This window comes from Channa argus, chromosome 3 (genome assembly GCF_033026475.1).
Source record: "Channa argus isolate prfri chromosome 3, Channa argus male v1.0, whole genome shotgun sequence".
Taxonomy (NCBI): Eukaryota; Metazoa; Chordata; class Actinopteri; order Anabantiformes; family Channidae; genus Channa; species Channa argus.
In genome coordinates, this window is record NC_090199.1 from 4,228,596 (window position 1) to 4,240,434 (window position 11,839).

An 11,839-nucleotide genomic window follows, 5' to 3' on the forward strand; every position below is an offset into this window, starting at 1 on the left:
TCAATCGTGTTTTGCTGTCATACAGACACTTGGAGCATTTCTCAGTTATGAAAAAACATTGAGCTGAACAGTCAATAATGGTGAAGATTTTTAGTCGTCCAATTTTGGTTATTCTGATGTTGAATCCTGTCAACTGGACTTGTTTCTTCTTGGTTTGACATGCAGTCATCCAAGCAGCTTCTTTAGTCTGAGGGAAGGTTCTCTAGGGGCCCAGTTATATCCTCCAGGTAGGCTTTGTTTCCTACATGTAAGAAAATACCTGGGTCACGAGCCAACTTTTCCTCTGACTGAAGAAGCTGCTTCAATAAGTAGTGAAACGTTTCCAAACAAGAAGAAAGTAGAAACTCCTTGACATGACTGGATTTCAAGTTTTGGGTCAGGTTTCTGATACTGCTGCCAGTTTGGACCAGTTTGGACCAGGGAGCCAAATCTGTCGCTAGTGCTCAAACTGGTCATTGGTGGTTGTTGATCCAGGCCTGGTGCAGCCTCATAGTATTCTGGTCCTGAACATCTAGGCACACGTTCCATGCAGTCTACCCTGGCTGACTGCAGTGGCCATTTCAGAACTCTGTGTCACCTTTAGTCCATAAGTTTTAACTGCTCATTGCAAACAGTCCTATGTCTGCGGTCTGACTACAGCATCTCTATGCCCCTCAGACTGATGCTTAATGCCCTTAAGGACCATCACCTCCTCATTGGCCCTGGTAGATTTGGATTGGGATGTCTCTTCACTGAGAGTCTTAAACATTTCTCTGCACGTATGGAATATCTAACAAGTAGATAGAGAACAAACTGGTTATATTGTAACTGTTGAGTGAAGAGAGTCTCTCTCCAGTTCTTAGATCGTTGGAAACAGGTTCCAGTCACTGATTGCTCAACTGCAGAGCTGTGGACGGGCGAGACGCTGTGTCTTAAAGAAGTATCCACATGCCCTGACCTCAGGACGTAATGTCCCACACGTGGAATATGTAACGTGTAGAGAGAAAATCACTTCACTCAGAAAACCACGGTTTCAACGTTGTTCTGTTTCACACAGTTTGTGTTTTCTTTTTCACATGTTGGGGAATTTATTTCCTGTGTTTTTATCCTAATTTGAACATCTGCATTGCTCAGTGAAACAAATCCAGTTTCATGTTCTCTACTAACTTGTTCAAACTGAACATTAATCCAAATGGTTTGCTACAGTAACTGTGTTGTTGTGGGTTTGGCTGTTTGTGTGTCAGTCAAAAAACTGTTAAGGTGGCAAAGTGTAGAAGAGGTTAAATGAATAAACAACAGGCAGTTTAATTGTAACAGAGCCCATAACTGTTTCCTCATTCTCTGTTTTCTATAAACACAGAATGATGAACTGTGTTCATTTCTTTCTGATCATACATGTCTTCACAATGTTTTTGTATCTCTTATTTTTTTGACAGTTTTATCACAGCTGTTTGTTTTTCTTTGTGAGCCAAGTACCAACTGTCAGTATTTTTACTCTTTTTGGAAATAAATGTTACTTTGTTTCTCACTCAATTAAATAACTTGGGTTGGTTCCTTTTTTGGTTTTGCATAATAACTTACTTCTATACTGAGTCACTAACTATAACTTTACTAAATATTAACCAAGTTCATTAAAAATAATCTTTTTAAATTTGCTTCTAACTACAACTTTTTTTAATTGCACCCAGTGTTAATTATTTTATTTACCATTTGGCATTAAATCTTTGTGTATTTTACATTGTCATCAGTCTTGTTATTGTTTTGCTGGATTTTTATGTGCTGCCACCTGGTTCATCATGCTGGTAAATCAGCTAAATGAGAAGGAAGTTGTGTGTATCTTTAACAACATGACTTCTACTTTGTAGAAAAAGTTGTGTAACTCTTGATTTAGTTTGTCTGCACTTTACTTACTGTTCCTACAAATATGTTATTACTCTGTAGTTATAGACACAACGTGAGCAGCTATGAGTTTCACAGTAGTACTTAGTGGATTTATAGTCTTTCTTGCTGTCCCAGGTACTGTAAGTCTTTGTTCTCTGTCTTTAAGAACCATGTGGAACAATTAGTGTTAGATTCGGAAATGTGGTTTCCTGGTCCTCTGGTGTTTCACTTTCCTCTAGTGATGAAGCGTCAGTGTTGCAGAATCAGGCATCATCACTCTGAGTCGTTCCTCTGTGTGTTTTAATAGGTCAGTTCACATCCATTCATGAGCTACAGACAATGTGAAGGTACATACATCCTGCTGTGGCGTAAGTTGCAGCAACATCTTGTGAGATTTGTTTCTTTGTTTTGATGCAGATTTTCTGTTGAACTATTTTTGTGTTATAATGACAACAGAGAAAGAAACTCAGAGACTGAGCTGTGTTTTTTTTTCTTTGTTTAAACTGGAGATAAATCCACAGTGATTGATACAGTAACTGTGACTGTATTTGTGACAAAGTGTGAAAGAAGTTAAATAATTACAGACCCCACAACTTGTTTCTTATTCTCTCTTTTCTATGGAGAAAATAGGGAAGTTTAAAGTTTAAAAAGCAAATGACTTCGTTCACTGTCCTGGTTATGTGTATGGACCTAAACATAGCACAGTGAGGAGGACGTAGAATGTAAATGACTTTATTTAACACATTCTGGGACTAAACAGACAGTAGACTCAGAACACAAACATCATAAACCAAGGAATTAAACAAAAACTGGACCAGGGCTAGTGAAAACAGAGTCATGATACCAGTGTGGGCACAATTCCAAAAGTTAAGGGGTAAGACTGGTAAACCAAAGAGAAGGGGGCTTGAGGTCTAAACTGACTTATTACCAAACACAGGATATCAAAAAGGGTAAACTAAAAATCACTACGAAGAGGAGGACAAACGCTGATTTGGCCCTAAAGAGTTAAATAAAACTTGCAAAGAAAACAAACCAGGAGAGAACTAAACACAAGACGAGGCCAGAATGAGTCGTGCAAATAACTAGAATTTGGACTGAGACAACTAAGGAATTAACATAAATGTGGACACTGACTAAGCAGATATAATACAAATGACCAATCTAAAGAGTGTAACAGGACAGACTACAAACTAAAACGTGCACACGAACGGGGACAAAATAAAGAGCACAGCAACCAAACCTTAGAACAAGATAAACAGGAGTCCAGATACCATGAGACAGACAAACCAGAAGTCAGGGTGTTACATAAATAGCAAGACGATGATCTGAGCTGGGTTTAAGAAGGCAGGGGAACAGGTGTAAATAATTGTGAACGGTGAAAAGGGCTACAAAATAAAGGTCCAGAATAGGAAGTGAATATGAAGGACCGGATCCTGACATTCATACGTGTTAAATATGGTAAGAAGCAGGAAGTCTGGTGTGTTTTAATAGTTTGTTGCTGTCTTCAGTTTTCTGATCATAATGCAGTGACTTCATCAGAGGAACAACCTCCACATTGAGTAGAACCATCTTTTGAAAAGATATGCAGCTATGAGTTTAACAGCAGCAGTGAATGGATTTGTCCTCCTCCTCCTCCTCTCTCTGTCAGGTACTGTACTTCTACATTTGTGGGATTTGTCTGCAGCTACATCAAGCTGTGACACACTGTGGGTTCTGACACCTGTTAATTATGACCATCTTAACCCCAGTTCACCATCGTATTAAAACCACCAGTTTGTTTGAAAGTGTCAGAGCTGAAATGACCAGTTGCTGTTTTGGATTAGTTCAGATTTTTTACTTGGTTTTGTTATTGAGTCATTTGTAATACAGATCTGTAATGAAGATTTGTTTTACAGAGTTGTTCTGTGACCCACCCTGGTTTAATAAGTTCTGTATATTGTGACAGTTTTGTTCTCTCTCTGTAGTTCCAGAACTTTTATCATGGTGATGTCAAGAAGGTGTTTAGGAGGAAAATTGGACTCATCACATAGTGGCTCAACTTGCATTTGTACCACACAACAGTGTTACAGGAAGAGAGTCTCTTTATTTATAGGTCAGATGTACTGATGAGTTTCTTTCACCTCTTCTCGTTTTCACACTTAACTAAGTAGCAATTTCACCACAGAGTGAGCAGAGAGGAAACTAACCAAGAAAACCACATAGAGTCTGATGATTCATCTTCTTCCTCTTACTCTGCTCAGTAACACTGCAGTAAAGCTCATTTCATCACTTCATTGCACTTTAGACTGGATGTTTATCAGCATGGATGCACACAAAGATAAACTAAAATCAGCAGGTTTGCATCATCCACTCGTCTTCTGCTCTGGATAGAGCTCAGATCAGATCAGATCAAACATTTAAATCAGGATTTTGTTTCTGTCGTGGCAAAAACTGTAAGGCAAGTTAGGAGGCAAAAGGCAACTCACAAGTGAATGATAATGATGAATTTAATCAGCAAAATGGAGAAACAAGCAAAGCAGAACAGAACTACACTCATGAGTGGGTCAATCAGATTGACCAAGATGTGTAGGTTCTTCAGCCTTTTATACATTTAACTCAACAGCTGGGTTCACACAAAGAACAAAGGGATGAGTCGATGCAAATCAACCTTCATATAATGTGGTCAGGAGTCTTTATTATCAAGTTCTTGTCACTTTGTACTTTTGTCCTTGAGAGTCCTTGAGATTGACCATTTGTGCTGGTTCCCGTGGGCTCCTTTCTGGGAAGCAAATGTTCAGGTGTATCAACCATAAGACCATAGTCTTATGGTTGATATTTAGCTAAGACACTTCTTCGTGTGGCCAGAGACATGATGTCTTGCTGGGGAGCAAAAGGTGAGGAAGCACTGGTGTAAGCAGGTTTGATACTGGGTCTGCCAGAAGTGTGAAAACAGTCAGATTCTGTTGTTTAGTTCAGGTGTGGTTAGATTGAGGTCTGATAGTAACGTTTTATGTCAATGACAGATAATTACTCTGATAACTGAGGACAATGATGTTTGTCCAAATTAACATTTCTGCTGAGATTAATGGTCATTAGTTGTTATTGTTGGTGCTATGATACAATTTCTCTTAACTGTTTGTTAACTGAGGTCACTGTGATTGTGGTTTCTGCTGTTCTCTGTGTTACAGTGATACATGGTCAGATAACTGGGGAGTGACTTACATTGCTACTCACATCTGTGTCTTAGAAGGATCAACAGTGGACATTTACTGCACCTACACATACCCATCCAGAATAAATGGAAGAAGTACAACAGTTCAAACCACATCATGGTTTACTAAATGGAAAGTCAATGCACCTGTAGATCTGAGAACAGACCCAGACTACACAGGTCGAGTGGAATATTACTGTCCTGACAAAGTCTGTACTCTGAGAATAAGAGACGTGAGACAGAGAGACTCAGCTGTTTACAAGTTCAGGTTCATAACAAACCAACCAGGAACTTATACTGGTGAACCTGGAGTCACTTTGTCTGTCACAGGTAAGAATTTATTTGAATGGTTAATATTTTGGAAATATTTATTTTTGTGCACATTTGCATGTATGAAATTACATTAAATTAAATTTCTGTCACACTTTCTAGTGTATCTTTAATTTTGGTGGGAGGAGACGGCAAGTGAAGGTGTTTTGAGTAACAAAGGTTTATTAAAAGAAAAGCAATCAACAGAAAATCAGTCCATAAGGAGGGTGGGAAAAAAACACTAGTACAAATGACTTAAACCAGGTTAAACAGACCCAGAACTTAAACACACTGGAGCAGGGAGAGCAGTGTTTATACAGGTTGCCAGTACATGGAAGGATTTAGGGACAAGGAGAGATGATCTGGCAGTGAGCAGTGGGGAAAGCTGGATATAAATACAAGGGGCCACAGGTGAAAACAATCAGGGTTAACGAGAAACTAACTGGGAAGTGGAGCAGAGGGATTAACAAAATAAAAGCCAGGAGCAGGAAGTAAAGCTAAACAAAACTAGAGCCAAAAACGAGGAGTGTGACATTCTGTTCTTCTTAACCACTTCAGATCTTCAGGTGCAGGTGACCAGATCAAAAATGTACCATGGTTCTACTTGGGCAGATGTGACGTGTCAAAGCAGCTGTTTACCTGATCGTCTTTCATACATCTGGTACAAGAATGGACAGAAGATTCAGAGACAGTCAACATCTTCTTATGAAGATTACTTTACTTCTGCTGACAGCATTTCCTGTGCTGTAAAAGGACATGAGAAGTCCTATATAGTTAGATAGATAGTTATTGTTGATCTAGAAGTGAACACAGAGTCAGATATTTGATAAAGGTTAAAGGATTTAAGTGTCTAAGGTTATAAAATTAGGCTCCTCAGTGAATTTAATAATGTCAGGTGAGAATATCATGGCTAACACATAATTCAATTCACGTTAATTCAACAGTAGAACCCATCAGTGTGCAGAGCGATGCTCAAAGACAGAATCTGAGTCATTTGTCTGCTCACCTTTGTTCAGACCTACTGAAATGTAGAACATTTTGACTTTTTAAGTCTGTTATGTTAACGGGATGTTTTCCTTTTTGCAGACATACACATTCAAGTATATTGAAAGATTAAGTTTTTTATCTTTCAGGTGTTCGTGGTGAATCCTGCAACAGAGTGATTTACACTGACAGAAGAATCTGTGTCTTCAAAGGTTCATCAGTGGACATTTCATGTACTTACACTAGTTATTATCAGGTCAAATCTAAATTCTGGTTCAGTCCTGAACGTAGTCGTCAGTGGCAGAATCCCTCACAGCCTGAGGATCTTAGTAAAGACTCCCAGTATTCAGGTCGTGTTCAGGTCTTTGAGACAGAGACAGGACGCTCCACTCTGAGAATCACTGACCTGAGAGAGACAGATTCAGCCCAGTATCACTTCAAATTCATAACACAGAGCTTTGAATGGAGGAGCAGTTTACCTGGAACAACTCTGACTGTCACAGGTAATAACAAAGAAAACAAACACAAAGTAAAATGTAAAAAACAAATTATTTATAGCTGAAAAACATTAGAAACTACTAATGAAAAACATTAGTAGTTGTCCTTCTGAAAAACATTAGTAGTTTCATTCATGTTTTAAGTTTCATTTTTTCCAAAGACACTGTTGTATTACTTTCCTTCAAGTTCCCTGTAGCATTTTTACCCAGTTTTTCTGGAAAGTGATTAAACTTTGGCTTCTTCTTCCTCCATTACTGTACATCCAGCTCTGCAGGTGCAGGTGATCAGATCAACAGTCCACCAGTTTTACACCGAGGCTGAGCTGAAGTGTCTCAGCAGTAAGAGTCCAACTGGTCGTCTTACATTTGTTTGGTTTAACAATGGACAGAAAATCAACAAGATGGAAACTGCATCTTATAAAGGCCAGTTTAATCCTGGAGACCACATCTCCTGTGCTTTAAAGGAACATGAGGATTGTCCTTCTCCTCCAGTGTGTGAGTTTACTTCTCTGTATTTCTAACCTAATGTCAAGTTGTAATTCAAAGTAACAAAGCAGCAAAGTGTTTTTAATATGGATGTTTTAAAGAAAAAAAATCCTTAAACACTTTTGTTCAATATTTTCTTTGTATGTTTATTTAGATATTTAAACTTCTTAGAAATGATTGACCATCAATGAGCCACAGTTCAGCCTGATCAATGTCTCCGAAACAGTTTTAACAAAAGCTGATTTTTCCTTCTACAGATCCTCCACAGCTTCCCTCTGTGTCAGTGAGTCCCTCTGCTGAGATAGTGGAGGGTAGTTCAGTGACTGTGACCTGTAGCAGTGATGCTAACCCAGCAGCTAATTATACCTGGTACAAGAAGAACCAAACAGTGGTCAACAAGAAGAACGGAATTCTAAATGTTCAACCTCTTAATCAAGAACCACAACTTGTCTTCGTCTCCATCCAGTCCTCTGACTCTGGACAATATTACTGTGAAGCTGAGAACGAGCTGGGGAGGAACAGATCTGGAGACATTAGTCTTAATGTGAAATGTGAGTAAAACAACTTATATAAGTAGAAACATAGTGGAATAATTTGGCTGATCATACTCACTTTCTTCAGCTCTGCCTGCTGTCAGTCACAAAACCATCTAGAATGTTTCTGATGCTTCTACACTTGTTTTCTTATTTCAACACGTGTAGCATCAGATACATATGACCTCATTTCTATTAGTTAAATTTATGTCAGAGCACAGTGATTTATCATAATACATATCCTGCAAACAATAAACTGTGTTCAAATGTTTCCTCCTCCAGATCCTCCACAGCTTCCCTCTGTGTCAGTGAGTCCCTCTGCTGAGATAGTGGAGGGTAGTTCAGTGACTCTGACCTGTAGCAGTGATGCTAACCCAGCAGCTAATTACACCTGGTACAAAGAGAATGAAGACTCACCAAAAGCTTCAGGACAGATCTTCACCATCACTGACATCAAACCTGAACACAGTGGGAATTATTCCTGTGAAGCCCAGAACACAAGAGGACGTCAAAACGCCACCTTATATCTGATTGTTGCTGCAGGTAAATTATTACATTCAACTGCACAAACCATGCACCATATTTAATGCACATTCAACATAATGTTTGAGAATTTGAATGAATATTACAATAGTTTTTCATCTGCCAATATTGAAGTTAGCAGATTGGCAGATGAAAAACTAAACTTGAACATTAGGACACAGCAGAAATTGACAACTATCAGCAAAATTGTATATAAACGGTTTTTGCAAATGTATATTATAGGAAAATACATTTCTCATAATGTATTTTCATTGAAGGTATGAATATTGGTACCAGTGGAAACTTTAAGAAGCTTTAAAACAGTCATTGCCTCTGGACAGGAGTCAGAAACTGAGTAGTGTGAATTTGAATCATCTGAGTTTGTCTCATATTGCTAATGTGTGCAGAACAAGGTTTTTATCATTGGTGTTTGATCAAAGACTTATAGCATTTTATTTTTATGTTGTTAACATGTTTTCTTTCACCCTGTAAAAATATACAAACTGTGGTCTCTGGAATTTCTGCAGAAATATTGCTGTTTGTGAAAGTTCAGAGAGTGAGAGCACAGAAAATTAAAACCTTGTAATGAAATCTTAATGAATGTCTGTGTAAAACTGACTTTAAGAGGGTGAGTTAGAACAAACCATTGAAACAAAGGAGATGTTTCATCTCCAGCTGGTCTGGGACAGCCTCAAACCTCCAGTAATGGACAGACTGACAGACATCCTCCCTGTACTGAGCAGGAAATGAAGCATTGATGTTTAAGACACACATGCACCATAGTCCTGGTTTTGTTCCTGCTATAAATCACACAATTGGCCCAAACAGGCTGTAACACTCAAATGAACCGTCGCTCTTCTCTTGATTGTTCCCCAGGATCATGGAAATCAGCAGCAGCTGGAGTAACCACTGCTGTTCTCCTACTTCTCCTTGTCCTCTGTGTCTTCTTATGGATCAGGTCAGAAGCTTTGTTTCACTAAATGGCTCGTTAATAATTCATTGAAAGTCTGTTTGTCAGGATTAAAACATTCAGTCTATTTTAAAATTATTCTTATTTTAACCAGAAACAAGAAGAATACTGAGGAACCATCTGAGCCTGAAGACAGACCAGACAACAGGGAACAGGTGAGAGTTGTTAAATTCAGCTTCCTGTTTCGCCTCTGTCCACACCCTCAATCACTGATAAGTGTGTTTGGGTTTGGTTATAAATGTGCTGTGATGAACCAGTAAACGCATCCAACAGTGGCGTCATGAGGTCTGAGAGGACACTTTTCTATAGCAAAGCTAGAAGCTAAAGAACCAGAGATCAGCAATTTTGCTTTGGTCTTTTCAGGACAGAACTCTCCAGTCAAGATAAACACATTTTACCACATGTCCCGTGTGTAGCTGAAGTACTTTTGTCTTTGCAGCATCTACCTGCTGAGGGACAATCAGAGGAGCAGGAAAACCTTCTGTATGCCAGTGTCCACTTCTCCAAGAAAGAGACGGATGCTGTCTACTCCAACATCAGAGCAGCTCAGCCCCACAAGGAGGAGGAGGAAGTGACTGAGTACTCTGCTGTCAGATTTGTCAGTAAAAGTACTGCACAGAGATGAGCAGCTCCCCACACAGTAACATCACCAAACTAAAAGTACTAATTGAATTCATTCTTTAATGAATTGTTGGCTTATTTTATGTCAAACGGGAACAAATATCGCTCAGCACAGCTGATGGTCAGTGTCACCACTTATCACATCCATAAAACACAATTCTTTCATCATTCTAGAGGCAGTTTCACAGTCGACCACAGTTTCACTCAGATGAACCAAACACGTGAATGAAAACAATCCATTGGTGACCATCAAAGGTTCAACGACCTCTTGACTCAACAGTTTCTATTTCTGCTTCTGAAATCCAGTCAGTTTGAACTGATGAATCCTGTCAGATGAGAAGTGTAATGTCTTCAAGAACTCTAAGAAAGTCCACCGACCACTAAACAGCACCTCTGGGGTCCACGAGTGAAACACGTGTTCTAATGTAGATGTAGTTTCCAATCACTGCCACTAGATGATAGTAAAGAGACACGTTTTCCTAATGAGAGACCGTTTCTAGTCCCAGTACATCACATGATGAACTGTGTACTGCATTCTTTTCTTTCTGATTATATTTTTGTTTTATCTCTTTTTTTATTAGTCTTCTCACACATTTTTTTTTTCATGAGCCAAGTACCAGTGGTCAGTATTTTTACTCTTTTGAAAAATTAATTTTACTTAGTTATGTAACTTGTTTTTTTTTCCTTTTTTGGTTTTTGATAATAGCTTGCTTATATATTTATACAATAAAAAAATCATTTTTTTTAATATTCTTCATAATACATACTTTTACTTTCTATTTTTACCAATTGAATTGCACCGCAGTGATATATATTTTTTAATTTGTCATTTGCAATTCTTTGCCTATTTTTACTTTTCAGATTTCTTGCATCAGTCTTTACATGTTTATTGGTTTTGAAGCTGAATGTGCCAGAATTCTACCCACTTTTAATTAAAAATGTCTCAGTTTTTCTGAAGTCTTTTCAATTTTCTAAATTGTTTTATTGTTTATGTTTATGGGATGTTGTAGTGTGTCTAACATGTTTGATTCTAACAGGCCTCATAACGACATTATCACACCCTCTTAAATGAAGTAGTTCATACTTTTGCAGGCAGAACACTACTTTTTGGATTTGTTGCTATGTGCTGCCACCTGGTTCATCATGCTGCTAAATCAGCTAAATGAGAAGGAAGTTGTGCGTATCTTTAACAACATGACTTCTACTCTGTAAAAAAAAGTTCTTGATTTAGTTATTCTGCACTTTACTTACTGTTCCTACAAATATGTTATGACTCTGTAGTTACAGACACAACGTGAGCAGCTATGAGTTTCACAGCAGTACTGAGTGGATTTATTGTCTTTCTTGCTGTCCCAGGTACAGGAGTGTAGATTGTAGATATTGTAAGATTTTTACACTCGGAGCAGCCAAAAATCAGGTTATAATGTAAAAACGTGATTAAGTTATTCTCACACAGGATGTAGATTTGTTCAGTAAAGTGATTCATTGGGATCCAGAGCCTGTGCCTAAAATTCAGACATCAGAATTTCCTCTTTTTCCTTACAGATCACTTTGTTTGCTGTTTATCTGTGTAAAGTCTGTGTATCTTGACAGATGCACAAAACGTGTTTGAACAAAAGCCTGCTGAGCTCTGTCTGGTGCTCTTTAGTAGTTTAACACTTGGGAGTCTGCGTTGGTGTTAGGTTCCAAGACTCTAGAGTAGATTGGTGGACACACTAATGGTTTACTAGTGGATTATCTTAAACTGAACCTAAACTTTAACCATTCACGTCTTTTCTTCACTGTGAAGGAAATGATTACATGAAGAATCTCTCAGTTGCTACTATTGTCATTTAATATGACAGTAATATGTGGAGTCGACTTTTAA

General features: G+C 38.3%; 1 protein-coding gene across 1 annotated transcript in view; it reads left to right on the forward strand.

The window, feature by feature from the left end:
* LOC137124606 (carcinoembryonic antigen-related cell adhesion molecule 5-like) overlaps window positions 1-10,906 on the forward strand; it is a 56,065-nt gene extending 45,159 nt beyond the window's left edge. Inside the window, exons 8-12 of the mRNA XM_067499707.1 lie at window positions 7,584-7,877; window positions 8,142-8,402; window positions 9,258-9,339; window positions 9,446-9,506; window positions 9,791-10,906. Coding sequence (XP_067355808.1) covers window positions 7,584-7,877; window positions 8,142-8,402; window positions 9,258-9,339; window positions 9,446-9,506; window positions 9,791-9,976 — 884 coding nt within the window. The 3' untranslated portion in view covers window positions 9,977-10,906. The remainder of the gene's footprint in view (window positions 1-7,583; window positions 7,878-8,141; window positions 8,403-9,257; window positions 9,340-9,445; window positions 9,507-9,790) is intronic.
* Window positions 10,907-11,839: the final 933 nt, after the last annotated feature.